At 35.5% G+C, this 13291-nt stretch overlaps 1 protein-coding gene across 2 annotated transcripts in view; it reads right to left on the minus strand.

Moving 5' to 3' along the window:
• PEBP4 (phosphatidylethanolamine binding protein 4) overlaps nt 1-13291 on the minus strand; it is a 290393-nt gene that overhangs the window by 121798 nt on the left and 155304 nt on the right. Inside the window, exon 5 of one of the 2 annotated variants that reach the window (XM_088152020.1) lies at nt 4181-6643. The exons of the other annotated variant lie outside the window; for it this stretch is intronic. Within the exon in view, the coding sequence (XP_088008146.1) occupies nt 6482-6643 (162 nt within the window). The 3' untranslated portion in view covers nt 4181-6481. Of the gene's footprint in view, nt 1-4180; nt 6644-13291 lie in introns of those variants that run through there. 2 annotated transcript variants of the gene reach the window in all.

Raw genomic sequence — 13291 nt, forward strand, 5'->3', positions numbered from 1 at the left:
AGACTAATACTTTGACTATGGTAAAAAAACTCAAACAGGAACAAAAGTTCCCATTAATAATTCTTTTATAACGTACATAATCAGGAGTCATATGAATCTAGAAACCCTCTCCCAAACACAAACACATTACAGAAAAAGACACATAAATCTATTTTTTTTTTATAATGTTTTTTTTATTTTTACAACAAACACAAAACAAACATGAACAAACAAAAACATAAAAAGGCATAAAAAAGCATCTTCCATTTTATACCGTGTGTCAACCAGTTAAACTCGTTGGTGCCCCTTTCATAATCTTAAATTCTCATATCATCTATTCAAAATATACTTGTATACTTATCAATTAACAATTATTAATCATTCATAGCTAATCTATAAAATCATATATTGCAAAAAATTTTAACTTTCAATAGGATTAGTAATACATCTCCATCTATCTATTATATGTGTATATATATGATAATTAATATCAAATTTCTATTATAAAATTTCCTAATCTATTACATTACTATATTTTCTCATCTAATCATTAATAAAAACAAATCCCGTGTCATATAAAATTGCTTATCTTCTTACTCTAATTTCAAATCTCAATTTAACTCATCTCTGCACATTCCATAATTTTGAATAACTTCCTCCTGCATAAGTACTTTTTAATTTTTCCAATTCTTAAGAATTACAATTCTAACCAATATCAGTTACAGTATCAATTACAATTCTAACCAAGTTACAGTTCTAACCAGATTTCACTACATGTTATACAATTTTTAACTATATATCTCAGATTTATACTTTATTCCAACGCTTGCATAATTTTGAGTTCACCCTTTTCATTCAATATCCCAAAATATCTGGCTGTTCATTCCTTTTTTCTATATTATTGGATAAGAGAAAGCAATAATAAGTGTCCTTTTGAACATTCTGCTTTTGGAAGCTTCTGTCAGTTCCGTCATTGTTGTATTCCCCTGATTTTCTCTTTAAACATCTGCAATAGTTTCTTTCAATATTGTTTTACTTCTTCTTTTTGTACATTCTCTTAGTACGATTTTCCATTATAATCTTGTATAATCTTTTTCTCACCCTCAGTGCCAAGAACAGATCTGTCTCTCTTCATTTATCAGTTGATTAACCCTTTTAATTCTCAGTTTATAGGCCTCACAATAATTCCGTTTAATGTTTCTGATTTCTTGTACTATTTCTTCCTTTTCCAATGATCCCGTTTTATGTTTAATTAAGTCCATTTTAGCTTTAATATCTTTTTTCTTTTTCTTTTTCTTTTTTTTTTTTAAGAATTTCTGCAGCTCTTCTTCCAATTTTTTATAGTCATCCTCAATAGTTTAAAGATCTTTTTCTGCATTGTGTTTCTCGTATAGTCTATTATCTTGATAAACCTTCATTGAGTCAAAGGATTCTTTATCTTTTTTCTTGCCAAAAATAAGAGAAAAAAAGAAGCAAAAGGAGAGAAAAAAAAAAGAAGGAAAAATAAAAAGAAAAGGAAAAGAAGGAAAAGGCTAAGCCTCTTTAAAAAAAAAATCCATCTGGGGGGGGGGAATAAAGAGCAAAGCAGAGCTTCTAGCAGAAAAAAGAGCTACTGCCACTAATCAAGGCTCTTGTGACTGGCTCAAACTTTCCATCTTAATATTTTCAAAGTCGCTTTCAACTCCACTTTCTTGTTTATAGTTACGGATGGCACCTATATAAACATGCACATCCCACTATCTTTTTAGAAAGCACAGGGTCTTTGAGCGTGCGTCACAATGAAAAAAAAAAGCACTAAGTCGCGCCTCTAAATGGCAGTGCAACTTTCTTTCATTTACTTTCTCTTAACTCCACTTTCCCCATTTCAAAGTCAAAAAGATATAAATTTCTTATAACAATAAAGAAATCTTAGTAAAAAAAAAGGCTTAAAATAAAGAGTTATTGAGTATTAAAAAGAGAAAGCCAATCCAGTTAAAAATATATTTTTTTTAAAAGAAAAACATCTTGTCAATTCCACTAAAAAGGGAAAGTTGAAAAGAAAAATTTTCTCCCCCTTCTTTTTTTTAATAGGGTTCAATCTCGCCGCTTAATCCACTTTTCTTCACTTTTAAAAATCTCTTTAAGTTACTTAAGGTGTTCTCTAAGAATAGTTGAATAGTAAAAGTCCATCTCACCCAGTTGACACCCCTCTCTTCCATCTTCCTTTGGAGCTGTCCCGGCTTTCGCAGCCATTTTTGGCTGCCTCTCCTCCGCCGGCTTCAAGAGCTTCTCCCCGGATCGATCTGGGACTTGCGGCGTCCCTGAGATCCGCGGGACGCGCCCTTTACGTTCGCCATCTCTACGGGACGGCTTAGGTCCATCGGGACCGTCTGGGAGAGGAGATATCGGCTGCCATCCTGGGAGCCCAGGATCGCCCGCCGTATCGCCGCGACGCCAGCTCCGCCCTCACATAAATCTATTTTTATTGTGCTTTGGACATTTTATATTTTATCTATGATTTAATTACTGTTTACTGTTATGTAATATTATTTGTGCCATGGACATTTTATTGTTAAGATTGTAATCCACTAAGAGTTTGACTGTGGTAGGCAAAACCCCATAAATAAATAAATAAGTAAGTAAATAAGCTTGCTCCTTGAGATAGATGACAACTAGTACTAACTGTAGCATTTTTATTTAGTATGTGTTTATATCTAAGCATTGTACAAACAATAAATAATATAAAACAGTATAGATCAGTATCAACAATATAGTATAATAATTTATAACATTTCCTAGTTCTAGCACAACAATAATTTAAAATCATCATCAAATACTGTCACTGCAAATAAAGGTTTCCTCCCCCCCCGCCCCCCCATAAGCATTTTAACAGCATTTTTAAAACTCTGGAGCATTTTAAACCTTTGGTTGATTCCAAAGAATAGGAGCTATGTGAGAAGAAGCTGTCAAATGTGAGGTCACCATTCTGACATGAGGAAAAACTATGTGACCCTGATTGCCTGAATTAGCCAAGCACACAGAAATATGAATCATAATTGACTGCTTAAATAACTGGCTGTTCCTGTGTGCATACCCCAGGATTGTACAAGCAATTTAAATTAGTAATGCTCCCAAAGACCCAGCCAGTGCAAGGATTAATGGAAAGAAGTGAACATGAATCCAAAGATGTCCAGGACCACATAAACTGCATGATTCTGGACCTGAAACAGAGAATGGAGAGCAGTAGCTGCTAGGGAATGGCCTTGAAGGACAGGAGGAAGAGTTGTTACCAAGGCAACGATCAGACAAGTGTGGCTTGAGCTCATTCCAATAAGCAAGTCTGAGTAAGCATCCCAGATAGGCCTTCCCTAGTTCACGCTAAGATAAAGTGAGACAGGGGAAAAGCACATTCAGACTTGCAAGATTCTCTTATTAGAGCTGTTGCAATAAAGGTCATCTTGACCTATATGGGACTGGTTTCTTAGTTTGGTCTATCCTACAGGGCTAACAACCACAGAGTCAGGACCTGCCAGCAAACTATGGTAATAATCCAGGCATGATACCACTTTGGCATACCACTCAATACTTACCTCCAAGCTGAAGTGGAGCCACTAATAAGCACTTTTTGGGTGCTATCATTCAGCCATCTGTGAATCCATCTTACAGTATTATTATCTAGCCCATATTTTACTGAAAAAAAGATCATGAGACACTCTATGGAAGATTTTGCTGACATCCAGGTACACTAGGCCTATGGCATTCCTCTGATCTACTAAACTAGTAGTTTTGTTAAAGAAGGAGATAAGATTGGTATGACACAATTTGTTTGTGACAAACTCATGCTGGCTCTTGTTAATTGTAGCATGCCTATCCAAGTAGTCACAAACACACTGTTTGGTAATCTTTTTTTTTAAAGTTTTTTATTTTTTACAACAAACACAAACATACATAAACAAACAAGAACATAAAAAACATAAAAACCATCTTCCATCTTAAACCGTGTGTCAGCCAGTTACCAATCATTTGTGCCATCCTTTCATAGTCTTCACTCACCATTTATATAGATTCTCATATTATCTATCCAACGTATATTTATATATTTATCAGTTATCAATTATTAATCATTTGTGACTAGTCTATAACACCAGCTTTCATTATAAGATTTGTATCATTTTTGTCCATTGATTATATATATATATATATATATATATATATATATATAGTAATTTATATCAGTTTATCGAGTTTCTATTATATAATTTCCTAATCTATTACATTACTGTATCTTTTCGTCCAACCATTGATAAAACAAATCCCATATCATATAAAATTGTTTGTCTTCTTGCTCTCTAATTTCAAATGTCAATTTACTCATCTCAGCACATTCCATAATTTTCTTAATAACTTCCTCCTGCATAGGTACTTTTTCATTCTTCCAATTCTTAGCAAATATAATTCTAGCCGCTGTCAAAACATTTACAATCAGATATTTCAATTCTTTACTCTATGTTTCCGGTATAATTCCCAGTAAAAATGTCTCTGGTTTAAAGTCTATGTGTTGTTTTGTCATTTTTTCTAACCATGTGTGGATTTTAATCCAATATCTTTTGGCTTCTGAACATGTCCACCACATATGGTAATGTGAGCCGGGTATCTGATGACACTTCCAACATTTATCGGACTTGTTCTTACACATTCTCGCGATCCTCGCTGGGGGTAAATGCCACCTGTAAAACATCTTATACAAGTTTTCTTTATATGGAGTTGACATTGTCATTTTATAGTTTTGAGACCATAGTTTTTGCCACTTCTCTAAATCAATTCCATATCCAAAATTTTTCCCTCATGCAATCATTGTTTCTTTGACCTGTTCTTCCTCCATTTTAAATTCTAGTAAATGTCCATAAAGTTTTTAAATCACCTTTTCATCAGTACCCATCAAAATTTTATCTAGAACAGTCAGCTTATCATAAATGCCTTCTGCTTTAAAATCTTTATCAAATCTAGATTGTATTTGCAAATATGAAAACCAATTCATTTTTATACCTTGTTCTTCCAACGCTTGCATAGTTTTAAGTTCACCCTTTTCATTCAATATCTCAGTATATCTAACTGTTTGTTCCTTTTTATATGTTATTGGATAAGAGAAGGCTTCAATAGTGGATATCCATCGTGGAACTTTTGAATAATATTGTCTTCTTGTCTTCTCCCAGTTTAAAAACAATGCCTCTCGAATATAATGCCTTCTAAAATAGCCCTGTGTTTTCGTTCCCTTATACCATAGGAAAGCATGCCAACCCAACAATAGGTCATGTCCCTCTAACGTCAATAATCTATTATTTCTTAAAGTTATCCAATCCTTTACCCACATCAAATTTGTCGCCTGGTAATATAATTCCCAGTTAGGCAAGGCAAACCCACCTCTTACTCTTGCGTCTTGTAGTAGTTTAAGCTTTATTCTTGCTTTTTTACCCTGCCAAATGTATTTCAATACAATTTTATTTAAGTCATCAAAGAACTCTTTCCCTAGATGAATAGGAATTGTCTGGAATAAATATAATATCCTAGGCAATATATTCATCTTAATGGTGGATATTCTCCCAATCATTGATAATTGTAGGTTCTCCCATTTTGTCAAATCTGTTGCGATCTGTCGTTTGAGTTTAACATAATTATCCTCCTTCAATGTACTACATCTTGGTGTAATATATATCCCTAGGTATTTAACCCTGTTTGTGACCTGTATTTCTAGGACTTCTTCCAGTTCTTCTTTCGCCTTGCTAACATATTCTTTGTTAATATCTTTGTTTTATCTTTATTTATTTTTAAACCTGCTACTTTTCCATATTCTTCTATCTTTTCAATTAATTTGGATGCTGTTTCCAATGGATCCTCTAGTATAAATACTAGGTCATCCGCAAAAGCTTGCAATTTGTACTCTTCCTTTTTGATTTTCATTCCTTTTATTTCTTTCTCTTCTACACTGTTTGGTAATCTTGAGGACTTTGCCCAGTATAGATATCAAGCTGACAGGTTGGTAGTTTCCTGAATCCAGCTTCCTCTCCTTTTTGAAGATAAAGATGACATTTTATCTCCTCTGGTCTTCAAGGCTTCACTAGTCTCCACTACAAATACCTTAACTCTCTTTTGCTTTTGATCTAATAATTTTCATTAAAAATAAGATCTATGCATTTTATATCCATACAGGTTATTAAACAGGTAAGGATTAATAATTTATTACAGACACTGGGATTCAGAATTATATACATGGTAATTTGGGGAGAGGGGAATGAGGGGTAACAATGAATTCCATTCACTGCAGATACGAAAAGTTAACCATCAAGGATTGTTACAATTCATACTCCTTTTTTATCATAGAAATCTCCCTATCACAAATCTTCAGGGCCCTGATCAATGAAGAATGATGGACACACTTTAATAGGCTATACTGAATTAATTGCTCTTGTAAACACTGTCCATCTCATTAGCAAGATATTCACAGAAGATTATTTTTGTAATCCTATCAACAGTGTCCTCCAGCAGCAAAAGCTTTATTGACTGAACTTTTTTCTTCAATAATTCTGGCATTCACAAATGAAATCAATGGCCTGTACTGATCTGTAAAAAATGTTGTGCACAGGAAAAATTGCTGAAGAGATGAATGTTGAGATCTCCAGTACGAGAACTGCAAAAGAAATCCAATAGCAATAATTGTCACTCCTAAGTCAAAGTACACCCACACAAAGCCAGGCAGTGATATCCTACTAGACAAATACAGAAGGCCGTCTATTAGCCATACTAGCTAAACATCCTCACATACCAACATAGAGGCCACTCTTAGGAAAAATGAAGACCTGGTTGTTGAATTTCTGTACCATAATCAAATATATTTTTGCAAATTGCTAATCAGCTTATTTCTTTAACATTTTCTGAAAAGCAAAATGTTAAGAGTCCATCTTCTTTTAGCCCTTACTATTGAACCTATAAACTTTCCACCTCACCTATCAAATTACTAATACACCAAAGCCAGTAATAAAAAATAACTGATAAAGAACTTGGAAAATTGGTTTTCTTTATTGTGTTAGTACAGTTCTTTTCTCTTATCTTTTCATGCCTGGGACAGTTTGGATACTTAAGACTATTTTGCTTAACTGATTTATTTCTCCTGACCATTTCCTAGTTTTCTCCTGAAGTAGAACATGAACCATTTCCTCAAAATGTTCAATAAGATTATTCTCTTTCCAAGCTTGATCACACTATTTGTGCTGATTTACAGGCATAAATACTGTAGAATTAAGGAACAAATAGGACAAAGTTGTATCACGCAGAAAATTCTGACTCTCATTACATAATTTATCCATGCATACTATTATGGCAACTTATATTAACTATGGTACCAAGTTATGAGCAGCCATTTTTGTGTGTGAATGGCAGAATAAATTAAATGTTTGAAAATAGCAGGAGGACCATTGTCAGGTTAGGGAAAGGTTGAAAGCATATAAAGACAAGGATCCTGGAGAAATACTGAGGTCCATGATAAATTAACAGTCAGGAATTTTAATTATATAAGGCCTACTGGGGCAAACAAGAGGTTCCAGGAAAAGTACAGACTAGGCAAGATATGGGGAACAATTAGAAGTAATATAGTCTGAATGGATACAGCATGATGTCCTTGTGCCATCCAGCCAATGGAATGGAAAGATACCACCACATGATGGGGAGACACAAATAAAGAAGTATCTCAGAATGTAGGAAGCAAAGGTGATAGTAAAACAAAACAAGGTGTCATTAAGGTATTCAAAATAATAGATAATATTGATGTAATAATAATATTGAGGTTCACTGCTTAGTATTAAAATAGTAAATAATATTGATAATGATGTACATCAATCAGAGTCTTGTGATGCGGATGGTTTAGAAATTCTGTGATATAAAAATAAATCAATAATAAAGACTTGCTCTGAACAATCAGTTAAGATATAGCACAAATCCTTTCAGGCATGGAACAAATAAGGACAGAACAGGACTTCTTTCCAATAGGTTACATAAATAATGGAAGCATATCAACAAGAGAACATCATCTCAAGGCAGTTGAGCAACAGCAGGGCTACCAGTAACTCCATCCTTGAGTTTCTTGTAAGCTCATGTTAGCCATCCTGTCTTACATTTGCATTAATACATTTTTTTTGTACTGGCCTTATATTTTATATACTGTATACATTTGTCTTTGAATGGGTCAAACATAAAATTGAAAGTACTATATATAACTTGTATATAGAATATACATATACATGTATATGTCGGGCAGAGTGATAATCACAAACACTCCTGTTTGTGCAGAGCGCAGCAAAAACTCCAGGAAAATATTAGCCATGAAAGCAAACACAGTGCAATGTCCATTTCTTGTTTCCCAAAGAAATCCAGTCAGAAAATATATATACTAACTGGTGTTTATTGATAAAAATGCAAAATTCCATAAAATGCAAATATCATACAAAATATAAAGAAAAACACATCTTCCCATGTAATGTAGCATCCAAGACTTATTAGCAACACAAGCTTAACAAAATCTCTAGCTACAAACTCTTAGAGAAGAGGTACACTACTTGATACTTTGTTACAACTACGTAGCCCATAAAACCTACATAATGGCGAACACTAAAACAACTAACAACTACTCAGAGAGGCTGCACATTTTCTTCTCCTTGTTATTACACACGCCAATAGGTGGCAGTAAATAGCACAATACACAACACACAATTAACAGGTGTTTTTCACATGATCTCTGTAGCCAAAATATTGTTTGTTATTGTTGTAAAGATAACGGGATGAATCCTTTCCCATGAGAAAGAAAATCCTGACACCCCTCTCAGCCCGTTTTCGACACAACAATTACATGTTACAAAAATAATACAAACAATTGATTACAACAATACAGAAACAATTACATTTGTTCAAACCCAAGTCTGGTTAACATTGTTTCATGTTGTACAATAGGCAATGATTTGGTAAATACATCTGCAAGATTTGCTTCAGATACACAATACACAAGATCAATGAAATTTTCTAACATAGCTTGTCTTACATTTTTGTACTTTACATCCACATACTTACTACGAGCTTTTAAGTTTTCTGTTTTAGCTAACCCTATACAGGCCTGGGAATCTTCGTGCACTGTATAAGGCAATGACACTTTGATGCCTAAATCAGTGAATAATTGATGAAACCATCTTAATTCACAAATTGTTTCTGACAAAGCTGCGAATTCTGCTTCTGCAGTAGACAAGGCAATTGATGTTTGTTTCTTTGCTTTCCACGCAATTGTGGATTCACCAAATTTACAAACAAACCCAGTTATTGACTTTCTGTCACCTCCTTCTGCAAATGAACTATCAACAAAAATTACAGGCTTTTCAGGCCCTTAGGTTGACATTTTGAGGCAAAAATCTACTGTACCTTTTAAATATCTCATTACCCTTTTTAATCCTTGCCAATCATGCTCAGTTGGTTTAGCTACTTTACGGCTCAAAACTCCAACAGCATAGGATAAATCAGGACGTGTCCATTGGGCTAGGTGAAGGATTGAACCTATCACAGAATGGTACACTTCAGGTTTTTCATACAACTTTTCACATGTTTCATGTTTTTAAAAAATCACATGTCACTGGGGTCTTTATAGGTTTTGCATCTGACATCCCCATCTGTGCTAACAACTGTTCTTTTTCTTCTGACTTAGATAGATTTCTCCATTTTCAGTTCTATGCACTTCAGTACCAAGGTAGTATCTTAACATACCCAAATCCTTCATTTTAAAATATTTCTCCATTTGCTTTGCAAATTCTTTTACCAAGTTTAAAGAACCAGTGACAAGACAAAAATCATCAACATAAGTGATAAGGACTGTATAATTTTCTCCAGTTCCTCTGGTGTACACACATGAATCAGCTAATGATTTCTTGAAACCAATTTCTAACAAAGCTTTATCTAAACATTGATGCCAACATCTCCCAGCTTGTTTTAATCCATACAGTGCTTTACGCAACCTGTAAACTTTCTGGGAATCTCCACATGAGTATCCTGGCGCTTGTTTCATGTAAACAACTTCAGGAAGATCAGCATTTAAATAAGCTGTATCCACATCAAAATGATGAACAACCATGTTTCTTTGTGCAGCTAAGGCCAACATTACACGCAATGATTCAGGCCTAACTGTGGGTGCATATGTCAGGTTGTAATTCACAAACTGCTCTTGTGAATAACCTTGTGCCACCAACCTAGCTTTATACTGCATAGTATCATCAGGTAAAAGCTTCTTTCTAAATACCCATCTGGAACCTATGGCTTTTTCTGATACAGGTAAATCAACAATTTCAAAAACATTTTGTTTTACCAATGAATTAAATTCTGTGTCCATAGCAATGTTCCATTTATCTTGCTCATCAATAGGTAAAGCTAGCATTTCTTTGAAGTCTTTTGGTTCGCAAGTGATGTGACATACTCTCACTTGTTGAACAACAAACCTTTCAGGTGGAACCCCTTTTGTTATACGGGTTGACCTACGTGGAATCTCAAAAACGCTTTGTTCCTGTTTTTCACTTTTCTCTTTTGCCTGTACCTTTAACTGCTCAGCTTCAGCTACAGCCGGCAACTCCTCCGCTGCCGCTTCTTGTTTTATCTGCGGAGAGGGGGGTGCATGGGCTGCTTGCTCTCTAGCTAAATCTGTGTATGAAGGCAAAATGACTTCTAAATTTGCATGCAGCCTTTGCCAATTAGAAGGCTCTTCAAAATTACAACTTCTGGAAATAACTACTCTTCCATTTCCTACTGAAAATCTATATCCTTTAGATTCTCCTGCATATCCAACCAATCTAAGACGCTGTGTTTTTGGTTGGTTTTTCCTCCTTTGAGCCTGAGGAATCTGTACGTAGGCAAACGTTCCAAACGTACGCAAGTGCTTTAAGGAAGGATATCTCCCATACAGCAAAAAATAAGGAACTTCATTCACAGCTGAATTCCAGTGTCTATTTGTGAGAAACATTGCTGTTAGCATTGCTTCACCCCAGAAATGAGATGGCACATTAGCATCCTGCAGTAAGCTATCCTTCAAAACCTTCAGAATGCCAACCTTGCGCTCAACTACACCATTTTCTGCAGACACACCAACATTTGTTAATCTGTGGAAAATGCCTTTTCTACGTAGCCAGTTTTGAAACTCATTGCTTACAAACTCACCCCCTCTGTCCGTTTGCAAACTCCCTACTTTGTGTCCATGTTTTCTCTCAACAAAAGCCACAAACTCTTTGAAATGAGAGAAAGCTTCAGATTTCTGTTTAAGCAAATAACAAAACGTGAAACGTGTTTTATCATCCACTAACACAAACATAAATCTTGCTCCACCTTCACTTAAAGGAAACGGACCAGCCAGATCTGCATGCACAAGATCAAATGGTTTTTTAGCAATTCTGCTACTTTTCCTAGCAATAGGTGCAGATTTTATCTTAGATTGCTTACACACAGTACAATCAAGGAATTTTTCACACTTCTTGAATCTCAAATCTGGATACACTTTTGCCATTTTTGACAAACATTTCCATCCTGGATGTCCAAGCACTCTGTGATAATAATGGATACAATTATCATGCAAAGACACATTGCCAGTGCAACTTCCAATTAACACATCTTGTTTAGGAAGCATTTCATACAATTGATTAACCAATTTTCCTCTAGCACATTCAATCCCCTCTTTACTTACATAGCACTCAGAACCTTGGAATACAACAGTATACCCAAGTTTAGTTAATACAGGGACGCTGAGAAGAGAATAATCAAGTGTAGGCACACAAAATACATCAGCAACCACTTCCCCCAAACAAGGAATGAACACGTTATCTTGCATGGTTACCTTAGCTATAGAACCATCAGCCAAGTTAACTTGTTGGATTTTAGGCTTGCATTTGGTAACAACTGCTCATTGTTTACAATGATTTCACTACAAGCAGAGTCCAACAACCACTTATCAGTACAATGTTTGTTTCTGTTAGACATCAAGGCAGACACCATTCTAGTACTTGCTTGCTTTTTAACAAATTGTCCTTTTCCACGACGAGGAGCCTTTCTGGAATTCTCAGTAGGCTGATTTTTCATAGGACAATCTTTTAGAAGATGTTTGGTAGACTGACAACGAAAGCATTTCCTCACCATGCATGCAGTCTCTGTGCCAGTAGAAGAGCGCTGCTTTACGTTATCAAGCCTCTTCTTTGAGGGTAATTGTAAATCCCTCGAACCTTGAATTTCTTGCAATCTGTTTGTCAGGTAATCAACAGTAAGATCTGCAGGCGGTAAAACATTCACAGCTTCTACAAGCAGATCAAACGAATCATCCAGACTCGAAAGTATTATACATGCTTTTTGATTCTCGGGAAGCTGCATATCCGATCTGCCAACTCAGCAAACAAAGTTTTCATCTTGTTCAGATGCTCAATCACATTAGCACCTTGCTCCAATTTAAGGTTATACAACTGCTTTGACAAACTTACGATGGCAGCTGAAGTCTGTCTTGCGTAGATTTCACGCAAAGCCACCCAGCATCCATTAGCAGTCTCCAAATTACGAACATGCACTAGTTCTGAAGACTCAAGTCCCAATATAAGATTACCATATGCACGGTCAAGCAAAACTCTCTCGGCATCTGTAGGAGCTGCTGGCACAGGATTGTTTACAACTTGCCAGAGCCCTTCTTTCATGAAGAAAGATTTCATCTTTATACTCCATGTCTGGTAGTTCTTTGAATTCAATCTTTCAAACGGAAAACTCACCGTTGTCATTGCCATGTTTTACACTTTATAACAGGCACTTGACACAGAAAGAATCTAAACTTCAAACGAAACGTTGACCAGATGTTCACAAGCAGGGTGATAAATCCATAAATCTCCCGTCGCTTAGGAATTTCAGTCCTGGCTTCCAGCACCGGCATCCACGGCAAAACAAGCCTGGAATTTCACGCCTGGGCTAGCACACGCCTGGGACCACAGTCCTGGGACTAGCACTCCTGGAACCATAATGCTGGGACAATACTCCACACCTGGGCCGGCACAGCACCACTGGCCATAACCTGGGCCCATAACCTGTCAGGCAGAGTGATAATCACAAACACTCCTGTTTGTGCAGAGCGCAGCAAAAACTCCAGGAAAATATTAGCCATGAAAGCAAATGGCTAATTTGCAATGTCCATTTCTTGTTTCCCAAAGAAATCCAGTCAGAAAATATATATACTAACTGGTGTTTATTGATAAAAATGCAAAATTCCATAAAATGCAAATATTATACAAAATAT

Source organism: Python bivittatus, unplaced genomic scaffold, assembly GCF_059951505.1.
Source record: "Python bivittatus isolate LINGU-HERP-01145 unplaced genomic scaffold, Pbiv_v1 ctg000680_np1212, whole genome shotgun sequence".
Lineage (NCBI taxonomy): Eukaryota > Metazoa > Chordata > Lepidosauria > Squamata > Pythonidae > Python > Python bivittatus.